The 27,050-nt window shown below is 34.3% G+C and overlaps 2 protein-coding genes across 2 annotated transcripts; both read right to left on the bottom strand.

The window, feature by feature from the left end:
* Window positions 1-4,572: 4,572 nt before the first annotated feature.
* LOC132598670 (COBRA-like protein 6) lies at window positions 4,573-8,630 on the bottom strand. Its single transcript, XM_060311673.1, has 6 exons — window positions 8,389-8,630; window positions 8,167-8,246; window positions 6,378-6,831; window positions 5,743-5,899; window positions 5,052-5,323; window positions 4,573-4,949 (listed from the first exon to the last, which is right to left on the bottom strand). Exons 1-6 carry the CDS (start codon window positions 8,441-8,443, stop codon window positions 4,660-4,662), a joined length of 1,308 nt encoding a protein of 435 aa, XP_060167656.1. The 5' UTR covers window positions 8,444-8,630; the 3' UTR covers window positions 4,573-4,659.
* A 2,552-nt stretch (window positions 8,631-11,182) lies between these two features.
* Window positions 11,183-21,930, bottom strand: LOC132598669 (ubiquitin-like domain-containing CTD phosphatase). Its single transcript, XM_060311672.1, has 6 exons — window positions 21,596-21,930; window positions 18,018-18,162; window positions 12,370-12,484; window positions 12,229-12,292; window positions 11,950-12,115; window positions 11,183-11,808 (listed from the first exon to the last, which is right to left on the bottom strand). The coding sequence occupies exons 1-6, from the start codon at window positions 21,907-21,909 to the stop codon at window positions 11,563-11,565; spliced, it is 1,050 nt and encodes a 349-aa protein (XP_060167655.1). The 5' UTR covers window positions 21,910-21,930; the 3' UTR covers window positions 11,183-11,562.
* Between the last annotated feature and the right edge of the window lie 5,120 nt (window positions 21,931-27,050).

Here is a 27,050-nt window from a genome sequence, read left to right as displayed (position 1 = left end):
TGTAGCACCACCACAGCGTACTAAGATGGGCCCCCAAAGAAGGTTAGGTATATATGTTGGGTTTGAATCACCCTCTATTATTCGCTATCTTGAGCCATTGACGGGAGATTTATTCACTGCCCGATTTGCAGATTGTCGATTTGATGAAACAAATTTTCCACAATTAGGGGGAGAGAGAAAAGAAATCAAAAGAGAAATTGTGTGGAAAGTTCCATCACTATCTCATTTTGATCCACGTGCCCCCATATGTGAACAGGAGATCCGGAAGATCATTCACTTGCAAAAAATAGTAAATCAAATGCCAGACGCCTTTACTGATTTGAAAAGGATAACTAAGTCACATATCCCTGCAGAGAATGTGCCTATCCGAATTGATGTCCCAAAGGGAAAATCTACTAGTGTCATAGCCTCTGAATCTCATGCACGCCTGAAGCGTGGTAGACCATTAGGTTCTAAGGATAAAAATCCTAGAAAAAGAAACACGAAAAATGGTCAAAATGACACTATGAAAGAATATCATGAAGATATTCAAGATCTGACTAATCCTGATACTCCTGAAGATATTAGGGAACCCGAGACTCAAGTAAATAAAGAACTATCATTGAGTTCTTCTGGTGATGGGATAAATTTGAATCGATCGAAGATTATGGTGGATAATATTTTTGCATATAATGTTGCACTAAATATTATGAAAGACATTGACGATCAGGAACCCCAATCTGTCGAAGAATGTCGACGAAGATATGATTGGCCAAAATGGCAAGAGGCAGTTCAATCAGAATTGAATTCACTTGCCAAACGTGAGGTTTTTGGACCTGTAGTCCAAACGCCTAATGGTGTAAAACCAATTGGCCATAAATGGGTTTTTGTGCGAAAAAGGAATGAGAGAAGTGAAATTGTGAGATACAAGGCACGCCTTGTTGCACAAGGATTCTCTCAACGACCCGGTATCGACTATGAAGAAACATATTCACCCGTTATGGATGACATAACATTTCGATATCTCATTAGTTTAGCTGTACATGAAAACCTTGAAATACATCTGATGGATGTGGTTACAGCTTACCTTTATGGCTCACTTGATAATGAAGTCTATATGAAAATTCCTGAAGGATTTAAAATGCCTGAAGCAATTAACTCAAAGTCTCGGGAGATGTATTCAATCAGATTACAAAGATCGTTGTATGGTCTAAAATAATCAGGGCGCATGTGGTACAATTGCCTCAGTGAATACTTGGTAAAAGAAGGTTATATAAATGATGCCATTTGTCCATGTGTTTTTATTAAGAAAACAAAATCAGAGTTCGTTATAATCGCTGTTTATGTTGATGACATAAACCTAATTGGAACTCCAGAAGAGCTCCAAAAGGCGATTGAATATTTAAAGAAAGAATTTGAGATGAAAGATCTGGGAAAATCAAAACTTTGTCTTGGTTTGCAGATTGAACATTTGACAGATGGGATCTTTATCCATCAATCTGCTTATACCGAAAAGGTTTTAAAACGATTTTACATGGACAATGCGCATCCTTTAAGTACTCCAATGATTGTTCGCTCACTTGAAGTGAGTATAGATCCGTTCCGACCTCAAGAAGAAAATGAAGAGCTTCTTGGTCCTGAAGTACCATATCTTAGTGCAATTGGTGCACTTATGTATTTTGGTAACGCTACAAGACCTGACATAGCGTTCTCTGTTAATTTGTTAGCAAGATATAACTCTTCTCGTACACGAAGACATTGGAACAGAGTTAAGCATATATTGCGATATCTGAAGGGAACTAGCGATATGGGTCAGTTTTATACTAACAAAGGTAGTACAGATCTTGTTGGTTATGCAGATGCAAGTTATTTATCTGATCCACATAAAGCTCGATCTCAAACAGGCTATCTGTTTACATGCGGAGGTACTGCTATATTATGGCGATCCACAAAGCAGTCCATTGTTGCTACTTCTTCGAATCATGCTGAGATAATAGCTATTCATGAAGCAAGTAGAGAATGTGTGTGGTTGAGATCAGTGATACATTTCATCAGAGAAAGATGTGACTTGAAGTGTGATACAAAATTACCCACAGTATTATATGAAGATAATGCTGCATGCATAGCTCAATTAAAAGGAGGATTTATAAAAGGAGATAGAACGAAGCACATTTCACCAAAGTTATTTTTCACACATGATCTCCAGAAGAAAGGTGATATTGATGTGCAACAAATTCGTTCAAGTGACAATCCTGCAGATTTGTTCACCAAATCTTTGCCAACTTCAACTCTTGAGAAGATGATATTCAAGATTGGAATGCGAAGACTCCGACATCTGAATATTGGTCTTCGTCAGGGGGAGTGAAATACGCGTTGTACTCTTTTTTCCTTAATCAAGTTTTGTCCCATTGGGTTTTCTTGGTAAGGTTTTTAATGAGGCAGCTCTCAAAGCGTATTATTAGATATGTGTACTCTTTTTCCTCCATTGAGGCTTTTTCCCACAGGGTTTTTCCTAATAAGGTTTTTAACGATATACGTCATCTATGGACATCCAAGGGGGAGTGTTATGAAATATAGAATGGATGTCCACTACACAAATATAATGCCTCTTCCATTATCTTCCACCATATTAATGGTTCTTCAATTATCTCATATATTGAATGCATATGTAGCACTATAAATAGAGGCATAAGTTTTCATATGTAATGTACTTGAAACACATTTTGGAAGAATAATAAAATCTCTCCTCTTTGTCACTCTATGTTTATAGTTTTCATCCTTTAATATTATTACTCTTTTAGCTTCATTTTATAACAATTATTATGATATAACACTATTTTTTGTTCACGAAAAACTTAAATTGGCATATACAAATCATATAGCAGTCCTTTATTGATCCTATAGGAGCCCTTTTTTCCTTTTCAAAGTTAGTGGTTCCTAATACATACAAATCATATTGAAGTCTTTTTTCAATCATATAGGAGTCCTTTTATTTATCAGTTAAATAATTATTTTTAAATTATTCATGTATTAAAAGATCAATAGTTTTAACTATAAATTTTACAATAATCGCTAGGCTACACGTCATGCTAAAGAACATTAATTTATTTCTTTATCCTTTAAAAATATATTTATATCGATCAGAATTCTAATTGAATTAATTTTTTATATTGAGACTTTTAAATTAATAATATTTTAGTTATTAAATATTTTCTTGTTTAAAATATGTAAATTAGGACTTTAAAGTTAACGAAGCATCTCATACTTGTGGCTAAAGTTTCATAGTCATACCAATCCATCAAGAACACGTTGAATCAACTCTTCTCTCTATATGAAAGATCAACTTTATTTGAATTGCGGTAGCTATTGTTGGAATATCATTTTTTTTCAAATAATTTAATTTTCTTAATTACATGAATTTATTTGTTCATTTTTTAAATGTTGACGCCACTTATAAATTTATTTGGGTAGGTTCTTGTGTATATACCAAAAAGTGATTGTCTCTCATAGCTTACTTTTTTTATGTTGATATAGCCCATGTTTAATCAATTTTAAAAAAAAAGCATTAAACTATTTAAGACGATAAACTTTATCATTTTTCGTAACGTGCAACTTTTCCTGTTTTTATATTATAGTTTAAACACATCGTTTAGATATATTTATGTTTTATATAAAACTTTATGTATTGACGTGATGCACACGTGCAACGCACGTATACTAAGACTAGTTTAGCTTAAAAATGCCACCACCATTACCATTTGAGCCTTTTCCCACTTGATTACATAAAATATGCTTAATTTGAGCAACAAATATGATAAAAGAGACACAACAAGCGGAATCAAAACCAATGAACTAGGACATGTAATGACAGAGTGATATGACTTATACTCTATCAACCTACCTATCTATTCTGTTCGATTATGCGCAAATTGGTTAGATCATTATTTTTCAAATTTACAAACAAATGAAGGGTGACTTATCTGTCAACTTTTCCACTGTCACCCTCAAAAGTATCAAAGTCTGCCCTAAAACAAGGAAAAAAATACAAGTCATGACAAATTAAATTGGATGATTTCATGCTATATGCAACCTTGTTATTATGTTGGATTACTCACAAATCGTTGAATTGTCATTATAATAAATGACGAAAAAATACAAATCATGATAAATTAGTACGATATCATGCTATATGCAACCTAGTTGTACTGTTGGATTACTCAAATTATGCCGGATCGTCCCAACTATCTGCATAATCATGAAATTTGCTCGCTAAACAAATCATGCCTATTTTTGTAAGATATGAAAAAAAGGAGACAAATATTAAATATCAGTCTCGCCTGGACTCCCAAGAAAACAATTTCTTGCTTTTTAATTAATTTATCCGACTCAGTATAAGGTTCCAAATTGACCCCCAAAAAATGAGAAAAATTATATACAAATTATATACAGTAGTTGTCTTTATCAATCAAACTTCTATTATGGTTTTTAGGAATTGGCATATACTCTCCCCCACGACGCATCCCAAAAAAAGGAAATCTCCAATTTTATGAGAATATGTTCTTTTCCAAGGGTTTCATAAAAGTAGATGAAAGCTTTCTTTTAAAGTAAAACATATATACTTGTGCTTTGCTAATCGTCTCACTTCATCCATTCCTTGAAGACTTCACACATGATAAAGAATTAAAGAGACCACACTTGTAATATCAAAGAGAGGGAGAAAACAATGATGGTAAGTATTGAAGGAGCCAAAAATTGACTAGTATTTGGAAGCTTTGGATATTCATCAGGTGGAGGCAAAACACAGTCATGTCCATTGAATGAAATCTTTTTTGGAAAAGCCCATCCTTCCCTAAATGTAAAAATCCCTGCATCTTTGTGCATTAACAACTCACTTTGCACAACCCCACTTCCACCTGCTTGTAGCAACATGTCATTGTAATACTGAATCCCATAAAACATTCCAGTGTTGTCTGCACGAAGAAAAAAAAAATTGATACACGAGATTCATATAGCCGACCCTAATTGATACAAACATAAAGGAAATGCTAAACTTAGGCATTGGTAAAACTTACTTGTATCACCATACTGATCAAGGGGCTTGTAGTTGAAACTGAAAACCTGTGTTACGCTTTTCAAATTCGGGTGCAAGACGACCAAGTTCCACTGGCTGTAGTTCTTAACATAGTTAAAGTTTTTAACAGTCATTTTCACCCTCCAATACTGTGTATAACTCTGCTTTACATGCCAATGAACCTGAATTGGGCACATGTGATGCGTACACTCTACTACTGGCCTTGGCGGTTCGTTGCGGTCCAGTCCTAAAAGTGGTGGTACTTCGCCATTCCTATAGTTCCACCCACAAGAAGAAAGACATATTAGATGAACAAGATATAAAAAAATTATTAGACTTGTTAATCAGGCACAAGTTTTGGTGGAAACTAGAACCAGAGGCGGAACTAGTATTTGAACCTTATTTTGAGTTCTGGATTCTAGAAAACAGCCTCAAGTGCTAACAGCTGGGTTCTGAATTACTTTTTGTACACATTTAGTGATTTTTTTAACACAGATACAGGATTTAGACTAAAACTACTGGGATCTGCCGAACATATATTTTATATACTATCTCCGCCTCTGCTAGAACTAGAATTGCAGAGAAAGAAGATATTGTCAGCAGACTAACCAACCATTTAGTTTATTCAAAGGAAAGGAACATCAGTACGCGAAATAATGTACGAAAACTGAGGTTATAGTGAAGATATTTACTTCACACATCGATCTGCTCCTAGCTGTCCCTGACAACCACAACTGCATGTGGAGCATGGCACAATTGTTTTGTCGTAGAAAGCAGATAAGGAAACACAACATGTTGGAGAAGATGATGCTCTAAACTGGGAGTAAGAGCAAATCACGTCCCACGTAGCTGCAATCGTTACAAACAGATTAAAATTGAAAGATGTCAATGAGTTGAAGTTACACTATGGTCTAAATCAAATCTTAACAAAAGGTCTCAAAGTATATTTCATAAAACTAGCTCATGCACGTGCATCTCCTTAAATAAACTTAGTTGGAATATGGTCAATATGATTTCTCGGGCATGAAATGTACACATCGTTGTTTTGACCAACCGGTTTCTAGATAACGCTAGTTATAATTTTTCATATGCTTCAAATTGTTCAAATCTATTGTAAGTTTTCTTTTATGTTTGAATTAAAAAATTATAGTACTACTTTTTACTTTAAAATACTCATTTTTTCAAAACTACTCTACAAACCTATAACTGGGAAAAATGGGGCCGCAAAGGCCTTTGCTTTATCAGCTTCATCCTAAAGCCGACACTGAGTATGGTAAAGGAAGATGATCATCTGATAGGTAGGATGAGCAGAAGCTATTTTACTTACCAACGGATTGAGTCTTTCGACGTCCTTTATCCACGTTGAACTTAGTCGGGGGTACTTGAACGGGATCACCACACGTATATCCAGGAATACCAAGTGTGAAGTTTTCAGGCATACGAGGCCCGGATCCATCATTGGAAACACTTCCAATGCTCATCCGAAAAGAAGCCCCATACTCTCCAGGGTCTTGAGTCATCGATGTCAGCACTCCTCCCTTGCAGCAATTTGCTTCCTGCCTATTATAAGGAGCTCCTGGAAGGAGGTCAACAATCACAGGCTCTTTCTCACAACAATGGGGTGGTCTTTCTCCTTTGATTTTGGAACAATCGCCTTGCTCAGTAGCTTCAGCACCCCACATATCCCATATTATTTCATTACCAGGCCAATCCCAGCTTAACTTCCAACCAGGTTGCTCTACATGGCGGAATAGTTGATAGTTGTAGATTGAGACAGTAACCTGGGATAGACAAATAGTTCAAACATTCGCTAATTCGTCTCTACTGCCTCATGAATGAGACAGAAAGCATAACAAAGAAGATAAACTACAGATTTAGTTTGAGAAATTTGGCTGCTATCTAGAGATTCTGGTCCACGAATAAAGTCAATGAATTTGGGAAATAGTATGCAGGAAAATTCTTGTATCATATTTTCCAGCATGCCATCCCTATTTTTTTAAAAACAAAGTACATCTTGTCCCTTTCTATTTTCCTCCTTCAGGACGTCCTGCATGAGCACGAGAAGCTCTATAGTCCCTTTATGTTTCAGTAGACATTGGTGGACAATTCGTAAACCTCTAAAGCTTCATAAGGCATTCAGATTTTAGGCGAACGTTCTTAGGGAACATGTTTGGCATATAAGGCATTCACACAAACGTAGGCCATTGTTTACCATGGCTGTTGGTCTTAATTAACTATACCAGCATGTGGATTTGAAACTCTAATTTGATCAACTCAAGGGATAAGCATAGTGATAAAGGTTCTGCTCTAAACATAAGAGTATAGCTCTCCCCCAAATTCAACGAGCCTAAGCATAGAATAATTCTTCTTAATAACAATCACATCGTATGTACATACTTGGCCAACCTATGAGCCCAAAGCTTTCGACATTTCTTTCATAAACATAAACATCTGTTTCCCAAAATCTTATTACCTAGACTTAACGTCCCAGTTGGATTGTAAAAGCAAAAAAAAAAGTCACCTCACAAGATAAAAAAGCAGAAAACACCGCTCAATTGTCTCGACTGTGGTGGAATCACCATCTGAACGGCTTTAGATTGAATTATTTCACCTAATTTACTTGATACTTTTATTGTCTCATTTTTAGCAAACAAGTACTGTAAAAATAACCTTTAACAGCTAATAACTAACTATTTATTCATCTCAAAATCGAACTGGATCTGCCCCAAAACCACATAAACATCATCATAGAGGTTGCCTTGCTGGAAAACTTTGATTCCTTATAATTATATATCAACTTCACTAACAGTAAGAAAATGATAAAAACACAGCTACTAACAGTAAGAAAATGATAAAAACACAGCTGCACATCACAATAGCTTCTATCAACTTCTTGGCTACACATGTTTCTTTTTCATGCACTATTTTTTTCTTTCCCCGAGGCCTAACTGACACACTGTTCGAAACTCAGTAGATAATGGCCCGGCCCTGTACTATTCTGATGTCATAGACAACACTCATACAAGTGATAATCAATCCAATGTTGTGAGTGTATATTAAAAAAAAAAAAATCTGTCATAGTGTTGTGTGTATTTAATTGTAAGGAAAAAACTTACGACTTGATTAGCCTCATTGTCTGATATGACATCCCATTTGATAGTTATATTCCCCATGGGATCCAGTGAATCATAGCCATCTGCATTACAACTTAAATTAACCATTTCTACTTCCATATCTATTATTTGAACGACTAACAGATTATAAATAATTCACACGATCACAAAGACAATAAAATAAGATAAGAAAAGGACATAAAAAAGAAGAGTGTCACTACTCACAAACTGGATAAATAAAAAGGACGAGAGATAACACTAAAGTTAGACCAAAACCCATTGATCTTTGATGAATAAAAACCAAAATCTCAGTGCTAATTCATTCATAAAACTTAAGCTTTTGTTTAAGTTATTAAAGAAGATGAAAATGGCAGCGAAAAAGAAGGATCAAGAAAGAAGGAAAAGAGACGAGCATTATTAATTAATACACTGGATTTGGTAATAAATAAGATGACAATTAATTAAGGAGGTCATTTTTTGGTTTACCAAAAATAATTAAGAGTATGAAGACGATGACTTAGTACTAAGAATGCGTATTTCTAGGGAGACCTTTGAAGGGTGTGTTACAAATATACGATTTATTTCCAACTAGTGAAGTAATCCGCACTTCGCGCAGTCATTAAAATTAATAGAGTATGTATTTTGTTTGTAAATCTAGATAAAGTCGAAGAAATAAATTATCATGTATATAAATAATCATTTTAGCGTCATATCTTCAATGAAAGAAAATACTAATCTAACATCCGATATAAAATTTAGCCTAAAGTGTTTGTACGGAAAACATTTCAATATAAATACGAAACAACTCTTTATAATTAACTATTTAAAATTGAAAAACAAAACATAAAATAAAAAATATAATAATGAAAAATTGCAGGATATATGGTGGCTAATAATTATTTTTACATGTAAAAAGAGTGGTTTTGCTTCTTTAGCTTATTGTGTAATAATCAACTTGTCAGTGTTACACCTTTATCTTGTCCATCTTAGCATTTAAGTTTAGGTAACTTAACTAAATTTGAAAAAAAGAAGAAGATAAGGAACTAAACATTACATTAGAATTCATTCAAAAAAACCTTATACTATAATTTGTTAGAGGAAATAGATTACCCTTAATTCGTTCGTTTTTTTTTTTTTTTTTTTTTTTGTGGTTTTGTTGAAATTTGCAAAGCGTAAATTATGCATGGAAATTACATGGATAATAAACTATACACAAAGGAATTTTTTTAGTTTTCTCATAATTCAAAGTCAAGTAGAACTAAGAATGAAAAGAAGAAGGAAAATAAATAAAATAATGAATCCATATCGAAGACTCGAAGGAAATAGATATCCAATTATTTTCCAACTATCCACATTTTTTTTCTCTGCAAATTCACATTCTCTCTCTCACTTCCTTTTTCTCTAGCACCAATAAAGAGAAGCGCATAATCAGTACGAGTGATAAAACTAAATTTTTTTCTTTTCTTATTTAACGCATAATCAATTCGAGTAATAAAACTAAGTTTTTTTTTTCTTATTTAGCGCAAAAATAATACAACTTCCATTAAAGAAGATAATCTGAGAGAAGGAAGAAGAGACATCAAAATATTCTCATAAGTGTTTTGGGAGTAAAAAAATATTACACTGAACACTTTTACATAAAATTAGCAATGTGAAGAATCTATGTTGATGGAAGTTTCTTGATGAAATCAATAAGGCAAGTTACCTTTACCCCTGCAAAATATAAAATCATAGTTCATAGTTCATAGTTCACATTTCATAGACAACCATGTCATTTATTAATATGTTTCTATCGGAAAGTGTATACATCAAAAAAATAGAAATTCTCACCACCAATTTTGAAAACAGCCAGCATAATATCACCACCATTGAGTGTTGTACTGATCTTCTTAGGCATTTGCACTTAAAGCATCATAAACATAGACTGTGCCACATTAAAATATGGAAAATGTGCATTTCTCTCACAAAAAAAAAAGCGCCTTCTTAGAACACGCGGCAGAGAATGATTAAATAAAATGACACCATAAAGAAATGGTGCAACTTAGATGTAAACATTTTGATGCTACGAAGGGAAGAATATTCATAATCATTCTTATCGAAGGGGAAAATTGCCTCTATTGACAGGTATGTCACAAACGCTTACCTTTTCTTTAATCAAGGCATCATATACAGTAGGCTCAAGCTTCAACTTTTTGGCTCCTTAAACAGTTTTTAAACCAACTATAATATGATTGATGCTTTTCTCATATCCACCAGCCACGCTCTCGGCCTCTCCTGGAGAAAGTTCAGTCACCTATATTTTAGAAAATAAAATAGAAGCAGTTTTAGTACATCAAAATTGATCAAGCAGAAAGTAAAATCATTTTGTCAAACGACATAAAATGAATTAGATCAGAAATAGGATGCTTATGGATTTGCAGCCTTTATAAATTACTTGAAAGATGTGGGGAAGTTAAAACTTTTAACTTGGAATAAGGAAAGACAATTGCAGCTTAATGTTATATGCATCCGAAAAGGCACGTTTGCAGCTTAATACTATGTCGACTAAATGGTTGTAACCGTATGTTTCATTAGTTTTAGTTCAATATATTGTTAACGGTTGTATTATTTATGTTGGGAAAGAGAAAATTAAATAGATATGTTAAACAGAAAAATTCAAAAAAATGAGAAAAAAGATAAATAGGAATGGAGGTCATAGAGATGTGTCACATCACCTTGTCTATGCCTAGCTTTATATTATATATAGATTGTCATTTACGCTTTTGGCTCACTCGTTTGGCCGTTTTAGATTTTTAATCCAAAATTTACATTTATCTCATACTCAATTGCAAGGTCCAGTCTGTATCAGACTCTTAAACAAGCAAAGTTTCTAGAATCCATTAGATCATATCATTATCACACTTAAGCTCAGAGACCCATTTTTGTGGCTCCTTTCTTTAAATAGTACGCAAAACTACAAACTTATAGTATGCGTATTTTTTTTCAACTTCCTTACTTGAAATATGAAAGATAAAGTGCATCAAGACAAAAAAAAAAATCTGGATTTTAGCGCTGAATCACACAAGAATGTTTACAGCCGTGCTGGATGTATAAGGAACTTAATGTAACACGAAAATTCCATGACCATACAACAACAACAACCACCTTACCTTTGTGGGGAAGAGGGGTTGTTTCCGATAGACCCTCGACTCACAAGAAATGTATCCAATGTAGGATTGTAAGAAAAATAAAATAGCTAGATACAAGATAAGTGCAATTCCATGATCATCCAAATACAAAATGACTTCAGCAAAACATAGTCCCTTCTGCCTAATAATTCGAAGTATACATCAGAAATGTCCAATTATCTCCTAGTAGCACAAAACAGTTTTTCCTTTGACTGTTGAAGATTGCAGATGCTCAGGCATGTCTACGCCTCTTGAAACTGTCCTCATTGAAGGACTCCCAGTTTTGATGATCGAGAACGCTCAAGTCATCAAGATCGGCAATGGCAAGCAAATATTGAGTAAGCTTCATGAGCTCCTGATCACTGCTCCGATTCACGTGTGCCTTCCTGAATGGCCTTATAGCCAACCCATTTTGTGGGTTCATCACAAAGTTCCTTCGCAAGTCATCAAACATTATAGTGTTTTTGGGACTGTAAAACTGCACAACATCAAGATTACCATCTTTTAGACACTTATTAAGAATATCGAACTTTAGATATTGATGCCAACATAATGTTTAATCATCTTTCTGAGCCATAAATCCATTGAAGAAAGAAGCAACTAAATAAAAAAAGTCAACCTCTGGGAAATGAGCCCAAATTAGGCCTAATGGCTTGCAATCGAAAACTCCACGACGATCTGATTGTACTGTTATCATTGCCATATGGTCCAGCATAGCTGTAATTTTATAGTTCGGATTATCGAGTACACCAAGTTGTCCCATTTTTAACTCAACCCACTTCATGCTGCAAAAAGAAAATGAATAAGGCAATGCATATAGATCAAAGCTCTTTCCCAATACATATTTTGATTTTCAAAAATATCAGAGTTATCAATGATTCTAAAAGCAAATACTGACCTGGTTGCCGACCATATCATGATGTCATATTCTGCATAAGCAGCCGTGAGAAACTCATGAAGATCTGCGTGCAGTAATTGACAAAATTAAGCATTAAACAAGCTAAGATAACTGCAAAATATTGACAGGTAAGACACTTACAAGGCCTCATGAGTTCGAGTGGGTTCTCGGCAGTTGACCGGTGATCAAACAAAGTATAATCAATATCCAGAACAAGCAGCTTTTTACCTTCACGGCAAGGATTACGGAGCACAATCTGGATAATCACCAATATCATCATAAATAGGCAAGTAAGAAATCATATGATCTTAACCCATGCAATATCAGCTGTTTATTATTGAGAAAATATACTGGATGCAATTTCAAAACTACTGTATACTTGGTTATAGTTGAATATACCGCAGCAATAGCCACATCTTACCAAAAAACAACTTAGCTAAATAGAAAAATAGTTAAGAATTTGTGCACTGATAATGAATAGTAGTTCAATGCTTCTAGCATCAAAATGCATGTTATCGTGAATGATCATGATGCAAGAGGTAGAAACAAACCCTTCAAGACCAGAATGATAGGGTCAATTGGGATCATGGGTTCCATGCACACACTGAACCATCACAAAAGGATACATTCTAGTCTTTTAGTAAAACTATTACTAACTTGAGTATCTTGTATCAATTTATAACCCCAAACAAATTAAAGCAACATCCCCCATTAAGTCAGAAAGAATGGCCACAAGCAGGTCCTCTAATTCTTTTACAAGTCATTTCGTATGTGGATAAAGTCTTGTCTCTCTAATTCCTCTACCCTTTATCGCCCTGTCCTCCAACCAGATTGTTATCCCTCCCATTTCGCTTCCCACACCCCATCATGTTGATTTATTCTCACCCTCTTCTCTACTTCCATGGCTCACCCCACTAATGTACTTTCTCTCTGCTCCTTCCAACTCCAACCACGCACCCTTCCCCCCGGAAAAAGAAAAAGAACAACAACAAAATAACATCAGAAGGTATTTTGAAATATGAACTGATAATGGTAAATTAGTCTAGCTACATTACAACTCAAAACGTTATCAGGTTGAAAAGTGGAAGTTCCCATCATTTAAATATACCAAATGGAGCAAGCCACACGGTATCCTCATTATTTTTGGTCCACAGAGAAAGAATTTGAAGAATGCCTGATGATCACTTTAATCATAAATATTTCCTGAATCAATTCTCAACTATTTTTTATTGGAAAATAGTTGAGAATTGATTCAGGAAATTCTCAGCTATTAGATATACGCGGTAGGTGTACATCATGATCATTCGATGAACAGAATCTGGTGTTTAAGTGGACATGGGTATACACCGACTTTCAAATTTGAAAACAATGGACTTCTTGGTATTTAAAAAAAAAAATCTAAACTTGATAAAAAATCTAGATCACTCAGGGCCCAAGTTTTTTTTTTTTTTTTGTTTTCTTTGAATAAATCAAATTTCCTTTCACATTAACATCCAAGATGGTGGCAGAAAATATGTATACAAGATGTATCTGCACATACTAAAAGAAACTACTGAAACATGGCTCCCATTTACGTTGTCCATTTCCTCAGCTTCAATTAGTTCGACCAAGACTTTGATGAAGGCTGATTTCTAGGATGTAGGATCTTTTCCTACAGAATTAGCCACTTATGGTGCCATGCAGTAGTAAAATAACTGCATTTAAGTAGTCTTCTTACTTTAGTCAGTCCTCTGAATTGCCAATCGAAGGTCATAATAGCCCAATTATCATAGTCATTTGCTTTAGTGCCACCTGCACAACATTAGACTCCATATCTTGGGGCTTAATGCCACTACATGACAGTATATTACCCATTTGCCCCTCAATCCACACCATGTTCCCTCCTCAAGAACCACATTCTGAACAGGCCACCACAACTAAAAACAACATACTATTATTTGTCTTAAAGTATGATTTCATATGTAAATTTTTATCATTTCACAATTATCTTTTATAACGATGTATATTAATCAAACATTTTGCCAAGAGGATCTCATGAAAAGAATGTAAACCCAACACCAACAACAACAACAACAACCCAGTGAAATCCCACAACGTGGGGTCTGGGGAGGGTAGAGTGTACGCAGACGTTACTCCTACCAAGGTAGGACGGCTGTTTCCGAAAGACCATCGGCTCAATAAAAAAACATAAAAAAACATAAAAAGAGGTCAGATAAGGCTAAGAGATTCAAAGCGATAAGGAAATGAAGTAACGCAAGCGACACAGATAACATAGAATAATCAAAGCACAGGAAATAACAGATAATAGCATAAATCAGAGCACTAAGAAATTATACTACGATAATGCGACTACTAATAAGACAGGATAGTGAGACTATCTACTAGCCTTCTACCCTAATGTGGGTCCTCCAAACCCTCCTATTTAATGTCATGTCCTCGGTAAGCTGTAACTGCGCCATGTCGTGTCTAATTACCTCTCCCCAATACTTCTTTGGCCTACCCTTACCTCGTCTGAAACCATCCATGGCCAACCTCTCACACCTCCGCACTGGGGCATCTGTGTCTCTCCTCTTCACATGTCCAAACCATCTCAATCTCGCTTCTCGCATCTTGTCTTCCACCGAGGCCACTCCCACCTTGTCCCGAATATCCTCATTCCTAATCCTGTCACTCCTGGTGTGGCCACACATCCATCTCAACATTCTCATCTCAGCAACTTTCATCTTTTGAACGTGAGAGATCTTAACTGGCCAACACTCCGCCCCATACAACATAGTCAGTCTAACCACCACTTTGTAAAACTTGCCCTTAAGTTGTGGTGGCACCTTCTTGTCATATAGCACTTCGGAAGCAAGCTTCCATTTCATCCACCCTGCCCCAATACGATGTGTGACATCATCGTCAATCTCCCCGCTGCCTTGCATAATAGACCCAAGATACTTAAAACTACTTTTCTTCTGGATGGCTTGGGTACCAAGCCTCACTTCCAAGCCAGCCTCCTGAGGTGCTTCACTAAACTTACACTCTAAGTACTCTGTCTTGGTCCTACTTAGCTTAAACCCTTTAGACTCTAGAGTTTGTCTCCAATCCTCCAGCTTAGCGTTAACTCCGCTACGAGTCTCGTCAATCAGGACTATGTCATCCGCGAAAAGCATACACCATGGCACCTCACCTTGAATTTGCCGCGTCAATCCATCCATCACCAAGGCAAATAAAAACGGACTAAGAGCTGATCCTTGATGCAACCCCATCACAACTGGAAAGTGCTCTGAGTCTCCTCCTACTGTCCTTACCCTGATTTTGGCTCCCTCATACATGTCCTTGATCACCCTAATGTACGCCACAGGTACACCTTTAGCCTCCAAGCATCTCCATAGGATCTCTCTTGGAACTTTGTCGTAAGCCTTTTCTAGGTCGATGAATACCATGTGTAAGTCCCTCTTCCTCTCCCTATACTGCTCCACCAGTCTCTTCACAAGATGGATGGCTTCTGTAGTTGAGCGTCCCGGCATGAATCCGAACTGGTTCTCTGAAATAGACACGTCTTTCCTCACCCTCATCTCCACCACCCTTTCCCACACTTTCATAGTATGGCTTAGCAGCTTGATACCTCTATAGTTGTTGCAACTCTGGATATCTCCCTTGTTCTTGTATAGAGGGACCATTACACTCGACCTCCATTCTTCAGGCATCTTTGCCGTCTTAAAGATGACATTAAACAACCTAGTCAGCCACTCCAAACCTGCCGGGCCCGCACTCTTCCAAAATTCCCCAGGAATCTCGTCAGGTCCGGTCGCTCTTCCCCTGCGCATCCTATGAACAACACCCTTAACCTCCTCAACCTTAATACTCCTGCAATACCCAAAATCGTGACGCCTTCCTGTATGTTCTAAATCTCCCAACACAATGTCTCTGTCCCCTTCTTCATTTAAGAGTTTGGAGAAGTATGACTGTCATTTCCGTCTAATGAGAGTCTCCTCTACCAATACTTTGCCATGCTCGTCCTTGATGCACTTCACTTGAACCACATCACGTGCCTTTCTCTCCCTCGCCTTGGCTAGCCTGAACAATTTGTGATCCCCTCCTTTCTCTTCTAGTTCAGCATGTAGGCGTTCAAAAGCTGCCGTTTTTGCCGTCGAAACCGCCAATTTCGCCTCCTTCCTCGCCATCTTATAAAGTTCCCTATTCGTCCACTGCTCTACCTCATCCTTGCTTTCTATCAACTTCGCATACGCCACCTTCTTTGCTTCCACCTTCCCTTGAACTTCTCCATTCCACCACCAGTCCCTTCGATGCTGGCCACGACTACCTGTCGAGACCCCCAACACTTCCCTTGCTACCGCCCTAATGCAACTAGCCGTCCTATCCCACATACTTGTCGCATCCCCACTACTATCCCAGGCCCCCATAACCTTCAATTTCTCTCCCATCTTCACGGCACTAGTCGTGGTCAAACTCCCCCATCTGATCCTAGGTCGGTCATCCACGACCCTCTTCTTCCTCGTCATCTTGATCCGTAAATCCATCACCAAGAGCTTATGTCGGGTTGTAAGATAGTCGCTCGGAATGACCTTACAGTCTTTGCACAGACCTTTATCGTCCTTCCTAAGGAGTAAAAAGTCCATTTGGGTCTTAGCCACTGAACTACGGAAGGTTACCAAGTGCTCCTCCTTCTTTGGGAAACTCGAATTGACTATCACCAACCCGAAAGCTCTTGCAAAATCCAAAAGTGAGACTCCTCCTCCATTCCTGTCCCCGAAGCCAAAGCCTCCATGCACATCATCATAACCTCCCGAAATAGGCCAGATGTGCCCATGAAATCACCTCCCACGAATAACTTCTCAGTAGGCGGTATGTCTCCCACTAATTCGTCCAAATCCTCCCAAAAGCGCCTCTTCTCCTCCTCGCCTAAGCCCGCTTGCGACGCATATGCACTAATAATGTTCAAAGTGAGCCCTTCAACGACCACTTTAATCGACATCATCCTATCAGTGGCTCTCCTAACCTCTACTACCTGGTCCCTTAAATCACTATCTACTAAAATGCCCACCCCATTTCTATACTTCGACCTACCAGAGAACCATAGCTTACACCCGTCTACCTCTTTAGCTTTAGGACCTACCCATTTAGTCTCTTGGACACAAGCTATATTAATCTTCCTCTTCTTAAGAATCTTAACTAGCTCTATGGACTTCCCCGTTAACGTCCCAATGTTCCAAGACCCTACTCTCAACCTAGAGGCTCCTTTAACCCACTTACCCCTCCTAACCCTCGCCCCCGTCCCCGTGAACCAAAAATGATTTTTTATTATGATTGTGGTATTTGGGCTACCTAGCACACACCTCAATTAGTCCACCAGTAGCCTGCTACTGCCCTCATAATAATGGGTACCAGGTAATCCTGCCCACTAAGGCTGGAGCAGATCCTCTCAAACAGAGTGGATTCGAACTAGATATCTCCAGGCTGTTAATCTAGGCTGGGACAATTAAAAAATGAAATGTAAAAAGATCCTGAATTATAACCAATGCAATATTTCCCTTTTATAAGATTTTGTTAATGTTATTCTTCTTTCATATCACAGAAAAGAATTCCTCTATTTCCAAATCCGACCATCATTCTCTCCGGGCATATGAAAAGTGACTGTCTCTATAAATGTGTTTAATTAGTTGTTCCAATGACGCATACAAGTAAAAGCAAATGTAGTATAAAGGGTATCGGCGTAAAAAGTTCACAAGTTTCCTTTACATCCGATTTTCATTAGAAGAATTGAAAAGCAATAACGGAACAACCTTGTGCTGCTCAACACGCCTTCTCAACTTCTGTTTGTTGACTTCTTTATCCTTAATGTCAACAGCTTCCTCTTGCTGAAGCTCAAAATCATCAACAATATCTTGAGATTCCACTGGATCCACAATTATATCATCTTCGATTGTCCTGCAAATCAAAATAATACTCATTACCCCTAAAAAAATTGATCGGCTACTCATTACCCCTAATTAAAGTCCGATAGTCAAAAAAATTCTCTTCATTAGGTTTAGTTGCAAGATATCGCAGCAACAAGACCTTTAACAAACTTGTGGCTAAAGCAATATAAATATATTCCTTTATCATAATTGAACTCTTCTTCTCATAATTCAAATGTTGCAAACTCAAGCAACAGTGCACATACGACAAACCCAATAACTTATCCCTACAGATGGAGGGAAGAGGAGAGAAAGAGAGAAGATGTAATTGTCATGTTTCAAGCATCACCAAGAACATAACATCAAACATATTCTCTAGAAAATATCAAAAAGCAACTGAGTGGACAAAAATGGCACAATGCCACCAAGTCACAGGGTGAATGCACTTTAATGAGTAAATAAAAGATTTAACACAAATCAGTTTATACAACATAACATAAATAGGTCATGAATGTGTTTCCATTCACACTGATTCAAACAGCAGAAATTTTGATTTTCCTTGGAAACAGAATGCTAAAATCTATTTTCCCTTTATTATTATCAAGTCATACAAGAATCAGACATCAAGCCACTAACCAGTTGCTTTGTTCACTTACTAGAAACTTGAGATAGGTGAAATTAATAAACAAGATTTTGACATGCAGTTTAGATAACTATTATCAATTTTTTTAAGTCAAGATAACTATTATCAATTATATTGCTAGCCAACATTTGGTATGTCAATTAAACCCCGCATTAAATACCATATTTCAAATTGGCCATTTGGTTGTATTATCCAATACCATCTGGAGGTGGTTTTTGACAATAAATAATTTAGAATCCAACCGTATTACGACATTAATGACAAAAGTTATCTCTAGGTACCTCGCAAAAGATAATAATCTACGCTGATATAGCAAGATGATTAACCCACTTATAGACCACATGCAAATTAAATGCTCTTTTCTTAAAAATTTCTTTTATTAATATTTCTAATTTAAAAACATAATTTTGTGCTTATTTTCACATATTATAATATGATGAAACATATTTAAGAATGATTTTACCACATTTGTTATAGTAACTTTTTGAATAGATGAGAAAGTTTTTTGATATATTAAGACCTAGGCATTAAGGGCACAGAAGTTCAAGTTTGGTTCCAATCCAAGCAAATAGCCTGGACATCAAGCACAATATGATGTCTCATATTGCGAATCCTTGCTAGTTTATACTTACATCTTGTGATTCTTTACAATTATAATCTCCATATTATTATTCTCTCCATCTAACAATCCATGAATTACTTAACTGTACTACCAAGTGGAGCCTCATAGTTTTTTTTTTTAAAAAAAAAAAAAAAAAAAAAAAGGTAGGACTTGTTGCTACCAGGTCTTACCTCAGATGACTAGCTATCTGATTTATATTTTATACGCATGATTCTACTTATCATAAGTTGACCAGCAAGGAAAGTTAAGAGTGAACTTCCTTCAGAATAAGATGCAACAAACACTCTCTCATACCAAACCACATAATATAGAAAGCTTTGATTGCACGTAATCTTTTGTAACAGGATAAGCATATAAAAGAAGGCTTGTAAGAAAAGCCTTTATCTCAGCCGGCCTCTTCAATATCCTGCATCGAAAAAGGAATTCCTTTATGGAGAGACTTTTCCCTCTCTAATACCTAAAGGGATCTGCATCTCAAGAGCCTAAAGTGATATTCTTCTCGCATCCAGTTAAAAGTAATTAGATAGACAACAATGGAAAACCTTCTCTTCCCTATAGCCGAACACCTTACATCAAAACACACAAGATGAAGTTATTCACCTTCCTTGTTGAGAATATAAATAGCTTATACTAATCAATAAAACATGGTATGAGGCTGGAAAACTAAACTATGTATATAACATTTGTGGAACACTTACACTAAAAGAAGAGATATAACTGTCTATTTTGGTGTCCTGTGAAATCTGCAACTGTACAGCTTCACTGAAGGGTTTTCTTGAGTCTAGCCGAAAATTGTTCAAATTGGTTTTTGGATCATTAACGTGAATGTTTTCTTTTCTTAAATAGGTCTCATAAGACTCTTAGCGTGAATGTTGTGATAAACATAGCTGTCAATATCCTTTTTAAGCATTTGACTCCTCCTAGATGCATGGGACACCTAGCTTGGCCATTCAGTACTCATCAATAACTGCCAAAGAATTATCTTTTCAAGTACCAAAGGAAAATAAACTACGAGTAATACCTGAAATGCACTAATGCAGCATAGACTTTAAAATAATGGTACGACATGCCTACATGGTGTCACAAATTCATCCGCTATATTGATTCATTTAGATGCAAAATGCTAGCCCCATCCCGTGTTAGGAGAACCAAGTTAAATTTAAATCATATGCGACTGATACCTATCACGCAATTTGCTCGGTTAAGAAAAAAAAAAGTAAAGAGGAGGTCTTTCTCTCTACTTGCTCCATCCTCTACGAAAAATGTATAAGTAGTTAAGAATTATTTTGATTGTTGAGATCTTATTTTACATCATTGCTCATATCCAGACTTATTTTACATGTACCAATTGGTTTAGTCATGCTAGCTTGTTATCTTTGCTACGAATTTAACAACACAAGCAACCTTTCCCCCATTCGGAGTGCTGGTACACCACAACTAAACTGAGGACATGCTTATAAGTTATCTACTCATACTTAAAATTATATCATTTGGCAAATAGCATATATGTCTATGTTCATTTTTATTTTTATTTTGTTGAAAAATGAGATTAAAACAGAATACCTTTCATTGTTCATATCCAGACTTATTTTACATGTACCAATTGCTTTATTCATACTACCTTATTATCGTTGCTAGGAATTTAACAACGAAAGCAACCTTTCACCAATTCAGGTTGCTGGTAACAACAATAAAAATGAGGATATGCTTATAAGTTATTTACTCACACTTAAAATTAAACAATCTAGCAATCAGCATATATGTCTATGCACATTCTTTTTTTGTTGAAAAATAAGATTATAACAGAACACCTTTGGACACATACAGAAAATAATACCCAATTTTTTCACTTTCAGTACATTCAAACAACCAAATATTCTTAGCAAAAACTATAACCGAACACAACACCCATATTCAACTCCAACTTCAAAATTCCAAATAAAGTGAAAAATATTAGGGTTTTTTTTTTGGTTGGGGGGGGGGGCGGGGGGGGGGGGGGCAAACGCCTACTAAGTGTCAATCCCAAGGTAACTGACAAAAATTCAAAAAAGAAATCCAATCTGTATTGATGGTCAAATACAACTCCAATTTTTCAGTTTGAAAACAAAAACTACTTTTTCCATATACAGAGAGTTTTCTTAAGTCTGAATCCGAAAGTAGTTAGTATAGTATGAATTTGAGTGGAAAAAGGTAACAGACCCGATCATAGTCATTTTGAGAGATGATTTGAGAGGAATCTGAGAGAGAAGAAGAGATTCATCAGCAAGTTTTGAACCAACTTTAGGGTATAGAAGTTTCTGCCGTTTAGGCAACACATTTGTTACTTCACATATGCGTCGTTTTAACTCCCCAACTGTGTCATCGCCGCATACTCTAACCGTGTACTCTTTTCCGCTCCATTTTACCGTCACCGTTAACTCTTCCGCCGTTAACGGAGACACTGCAATTGCCGCCCACGATGATTCCCCAGCCATGACTGCACTCGTACGCTTTCTAAGTCCTCCCTCCTCCATATATTTTGCCTGCTACGGAATTTAAGGAATAATAAAACTTTTGAATTTTTTAAAGTGATTATAAATTATGTAAAAAATAAATTTAAAAGTTTTTTTTTTTTTTGACAGATTAAAGAATTTTTTTATCACTTTTAGAGTAGTACTTACTTTCTCTTTGATTTTACTTGGCCCACCAATTAAAAAAAAATATTAGGAGTTTATTTTACTAAAATAATTTTATTAATTAGTACCCTTATTCTTTAAATAGATTGTTATACAAGGATTGCCTAATTTAAGAATATCATGTCTTTAAATACCCTTATTCTTGTCTCATAAATACACGCATTCTTATCCCACTAACGCTTACAGAATCTATAAGCAAATGACTGCTATATATACATCTATAACAACATTGAAATTTAAATAATATTTCGCCGTTATAAGCTAGATGCATAAAATTTAATTTTTCATTTTTAATTGTCAAATACTAAGCTTAATCACACTTTATATAATGAAGATAATATTTCAATGATGAAAATATATATTCATATAATATTCTTTGTCATAAATAGTGTATTAAAGTATCAAATATTTAGTCAAAATACATATTATTGATAATCTTAGAGATTCTATTTTTATAAAGATAATTAATAATTATATTATCCAAAAAAAAAAAGATAGTTGTTATAGAGGGGTATTTTTATAAATGTTTGTTCCTGTTATAAGTAAAAGATTGTTATAGAGATAAAATATAACATAAAAAATAGTTCCGAGAAAAACTTAATTGTTATAGAAAGATATTGTTATATGAGGACGTATACATGTCTGACTGTAATAAGAGTAATAATTTAAGAATGTTAGTCTTTGGAAGTTGTTAGTAATGCTATTACCAGCTCTTATAGTCTAGTAATATTAGTGTTCATCGTGAATGCAAATGCGTATTCAATTTTCACTATTCCCTTCGTTTTTTCCTTTCCCCTAATCCCCACTGTAACAAAACATAATTTCTACTATATTAGAAGCACCCCCACCAACATAAAAAAAAATAAAAAAAATTAGGCTCCATATTAAACAGGCCAAAAAAAAAATGTGGACCCCATATTCAACATCCAATATTAAAAAGATTGTAAAAAAAATTATGGGCCCCATATTAAACAACATCCAGTATTAAAAAAAAGTGGAACCCACCACATCCAAACTCACGGGAAAAAAAAGTGGACCCCATATTACAAAATCATGCAATATTAAAAAAAAAGTGAATCCCATATTTAAAAAACAAACAATATTAAAAAAAATGTGGGCCCCACATTAAACACGATGCGTATTCATAACAAACACTAATATAATAAAGTTTTAAATACGGAACACAAACTACAATGTTATATTAATCGTGTTTTGAACATAGTATCTCATATTGACAAAATCAAGCAATATATAAAAAAAATGAATCCTATATTAAAAAAATAAACAATGTCAAAAAAAAAGTGCAGATTTTGTATTCTTAGCAAACACTAATATAATAAAGTTTTAGATATGGAACACAAATTACAATGTTATATCAATCATATTTTAAACATTGTATATATAAAAAAATAAAAATAAATAAAAATTGGGCCTCATATTAAAAAGGCCCATAAAAAAAACAAAATTGTAAAAAAAAATTGTTGGCCCCATATATATAGACCCCATACTAAACAACATCAAGCAATATATAAAAAAAAAAGTGGAACCCACCATCTCCAAACTCACGATAAAAAAAGTGGACTCCATATTAACAAAATCAAGCAATATCAAAAAAAAAAATTGAACCCCATATTCCAAAAAAATAATGTCAAAAAAGACTTTATATTCGTAGTAAACACTAATATAATAAAATTTTAGATACGGAGTACAAACTACAATATTATATTAATCGTGTTTTGAACATAGTATATATATATATATATATATATGCATAAAAATAATGCAGATTAATAATGTCCAAAAAAAAAGTGCACCCCATATTAAAAAATCAAAAAATATTCATGTAATTTCCAAAGTATCTCATTAAGTCAATAATGATGGATTCATTACCGCGTGCGTATCAATCCATTAATGGGAGCAAATGAAATTATTGTACAGTAACATACTTAAAATACTTATATATTAAAATAAGATAGAATTTAATTACTTTTTCATTTTTTCCTTACTCTAATAAATGTGAAAATAATTGTGGGCCCCATATTAAACACCATGCGTATTTGTAGCAAACATTAATATAATAAAGTTTTAAATACGGAGCACAAACTATAATGTTATATTAATCGTATTTTGAACATAGTATCCCATATTGACAAAATCAAGCAATATATATTAAAAAAAAATAAAAGTGAATCACATATTAAAAAAATAAACAATGTAAAAAAAAATGCAGACTTTGTATTCTTAGCAAACACTAATATAATAAAGTTTTAGATACGGAGCACAAATTACAATGTTATATCAATCGTGTTTTGAACATAGTATATATATATATACATAAAAATAATGCAAACTAATAATGTCCAAAAGGGTGGGCCTCATACTAAACGACACCAAGCAATATAAAAAATAAAAATAAAAAAAGAATAAACTATATAAAGCATGGGTTTAGACTCATGCTTCATCGTCAGTTGTACCTTTAAAAAAAAGGAAGAAAAAAAAGTGGAACTGACCACATCCAAAATCACGGGGAAAAAAGTGGACCCCATATTAACAGAATCAAACAATATTAAAAAAAATGTGAATCCCATATTAATAAAATAAACAATGTTAAAAAACAAATGCTTAGAAAATCAAACAACTAAATCAATAATGATAGACTCTTTAGAATAAGGAAAAAATCAATTTCTACTTTATTTCGTTTTAAACGTGTAAAATTAATTTAATAATTTGAATTTGAATTATCTAAATCAAAATTTGATAAAAAATAATAAGTATTTTACACCGTTAAATTAATCGAATTAAAATTGAAAGTATCAACTGATGCTTAAATATTGCTAGTGTTTTATCTCAAAGAGAGGAAAATAGTTTCTTTTTAAACAAGTCTTCTCTTTTAAAAAGTATTAATAAATTTTCGTAGCAAACACGAATAAAATAAAGTTCTAGATACGGAGCACAACCTGCAATGTTATATTAATCGTATTTTAAACATAGTATATATATATTATCATTATTTAAACACTATAATTCGAAGTGTTAGGCCGTGCGCAGGATGGGCATCTAGTAAAAAGAGAAAAACTTGGTACTGCTAATTATGCTTTCCGTTTTGAACCATCTAGCCAATTTATCATATTTCACTATGAGACATAAGAAATAGTCCTTTCGTCTGAATTTCAACAATCCAACCTCACTAAAAAAATTACCAAATTAACTTGGCTAATTAATTCGAACAAAAGAAAACATTTTTTCTTAATTGATCTCGTGATTATCTGAATTAACTTGTTTTGTTATTTCGTCCTTTCATAAGAAACTAGATGGCCTAGGCCCGTGCTGCGCACTTTACTCACACTTAAAATTAAACAATCTAGCAATCAGCATATATGTCTATGCACATTCTTTTTTTGTTGAAAAATAAGATTATAACAGAACACCTTTGGACACATACAGAAAGTAATAAATCTATCAATTATAATTCCAAATATAACTCTAAAATCTTGTTTAACTTTTTTTCACTTTCAGTACATTCAAACAACCAAATATTCTTAGCAAAAACTATAACCAAACACAACACCCATATTCAACTCCAACTTCAAAAATTCCAAATAAAGTAAAAAATATTAGGGTTTTTTTTTTTTTTTTTTTGGGGCCAAACGCCTACTAAGTCTCAATCCCAAAGTAACTCACAAAAATTCAAAAAACAAATCAAATCTGTATTCATGGTCAAATACAACTCCAATTTTTCACTTTGAAAACAAAAACTACTTTTTCCATATACACACAGTTTTCATGGCCAAACAGGCCCTTAAGTATCAATCCCAAACAAGTTAGTATAGTATGAATTTGAGTGGAAAAAGGTAACTGACCCGATCATAGTCATTTTGAGAGGAATCTGAGAGAGATGCACTGGTACGCTTTCAAAGTCCTCCCTACTCCATATATTTTGGCTGGTACGGAATTTAAGGAATAATAAAACTTTTGATTTTTTTAAAGTGATTATAAATTATGTAAAAAATAAAATTTAAAAGTTAAATTATTGCTAAATAATTTATTTATTTTTGACAGATTAAAGAATTTTTTTTATCACTTTTAGAGTAGTACTTACTTTCTCTTTGATTTTACTTGGCCCACCAATTAAAAAAAATATTAGGAGTTTATTTTACTAAAATAATTTTATTAATTAGTACGGTATGTTTTAGCCATCTAGTTTGAATACTAATGTTTTACATAGTTATTTAATGAGATAATGGTTAAAAATACACCTTTAAAAACAGACCTCAACTAACATATAAGATAAGTAAACAACTGATAATTGAGATGTATTCTGCTAAATAATTAGAGATAAAAAACTAAAAAAAAGTGATATTTAAAGTGTGTTTGTAACCCTTAGCTCTTATTTAATTAATGGGAAGAGTAGTACCGAAAGGAAATAATAAATTTTCTTGATTTGTTAAAATAGACTGGTAAAAAAAAAAATATCAAGCCCAAGTTAAATAAAGCAGAGGGAATAGTACTATTGCTATTGTTTTTCCTGAAAAGTTTCTTATTTTCCAATTGACCCAACTCTTTTGCTTTTCTAGTTTACGCCTCTTTACTTTTAATAAGTTGATTTCAAAATTTTGTACATGTAAGGTGTGTTTAGAAGGGAAAGAAATGTTTTTCAATTTTTTCATGTTCAAAATATTTTTCTAGTAGAATAAGTTTTTTTAAAATCTGAATAATGACTCTTAGGTGAAAGCAGAAAAAAAAGTTATATAAATGGTATCTCACGTATCTATAGACGCGTCTCAACCAGTTTGGTGGCCAAAGTCATTTTTTAATGAAAGACCTTAAATTTCCTTTTTAAGAAAAAAAATTGTACATATTATTATTTGAAACATATACCCCTAACTTTTTGAGATGCAAAGTGTGTAATAAAAAATTTAGTTTATTTCTTCTAGTAATTTTTTTTCTCAATTGATAATATATTTAATCTCTTTTGAGAT

The sequence above is a fragment of the Lycium barbarum genome, chromosome 6 (genome assembly GCF_019175385.1).
Source record: "Lycium barbarum isolate Lr01 chromosome 6, ASM1917538v2, whole genome shotgun sequence".
NCBI lineage: Eukaryota > Viridiplantae > Streptophyta > Magnoliopsida > Solanales > Solanaceae > Lycium > Lycium barbarum.
The sequence above is the reverse complement of the archived record's forward strand: the minus strand, read 5'-3'. Positions and strand labels throughout refer to the sequence as shown.

Bases quoted from the DNA above. Each gene is read 5' to 3' on its own strand.
- LOC132598670 (XM_060311673.1), bottom strand. From the start codon at position 8,443: ATGGGTTTTGGTCTAACTTTAGTGTTATCTCTCGTCCTTTTTATTTAT. The intron at 8,247-8,388 runs GTGAGTAGTGAC...GTTGTAATGCAG, and splicing joins CCTTTTTATTTATCCAGTTT to ATGGCTATGATTCACTGGAT. The intron at 5,900-6,377 runs GTAAGTAAAATA...TAACGATTGCAG, and splicing joins TCGAAAGACTCAATCCGTTG to CTACGTGGGACGTGATTTGC.
- LOC132598669 (XM_060311672.1), bottom strand. From the start codon at position 21,909: ATGGAGGAGGGAGGACTTAGAAAGCGTACGAGTGCAGTCATGGCTGGG. The intron at 12,485-18,017 runs GTTGTTCCGTTA...GTGATTATCCAG, and splicing joins GGCGTGTTGAGCAGCACAAG to ATTGTGCTCCGTAATCCTTG. The intron at 12,116-12,228 runs GTCAGTATTTGC...TTCTTTTTGCAG, and splicing joins ATGATATGGTCGGCAACCAG to CATGAAGTGGGTTGAGTTAA.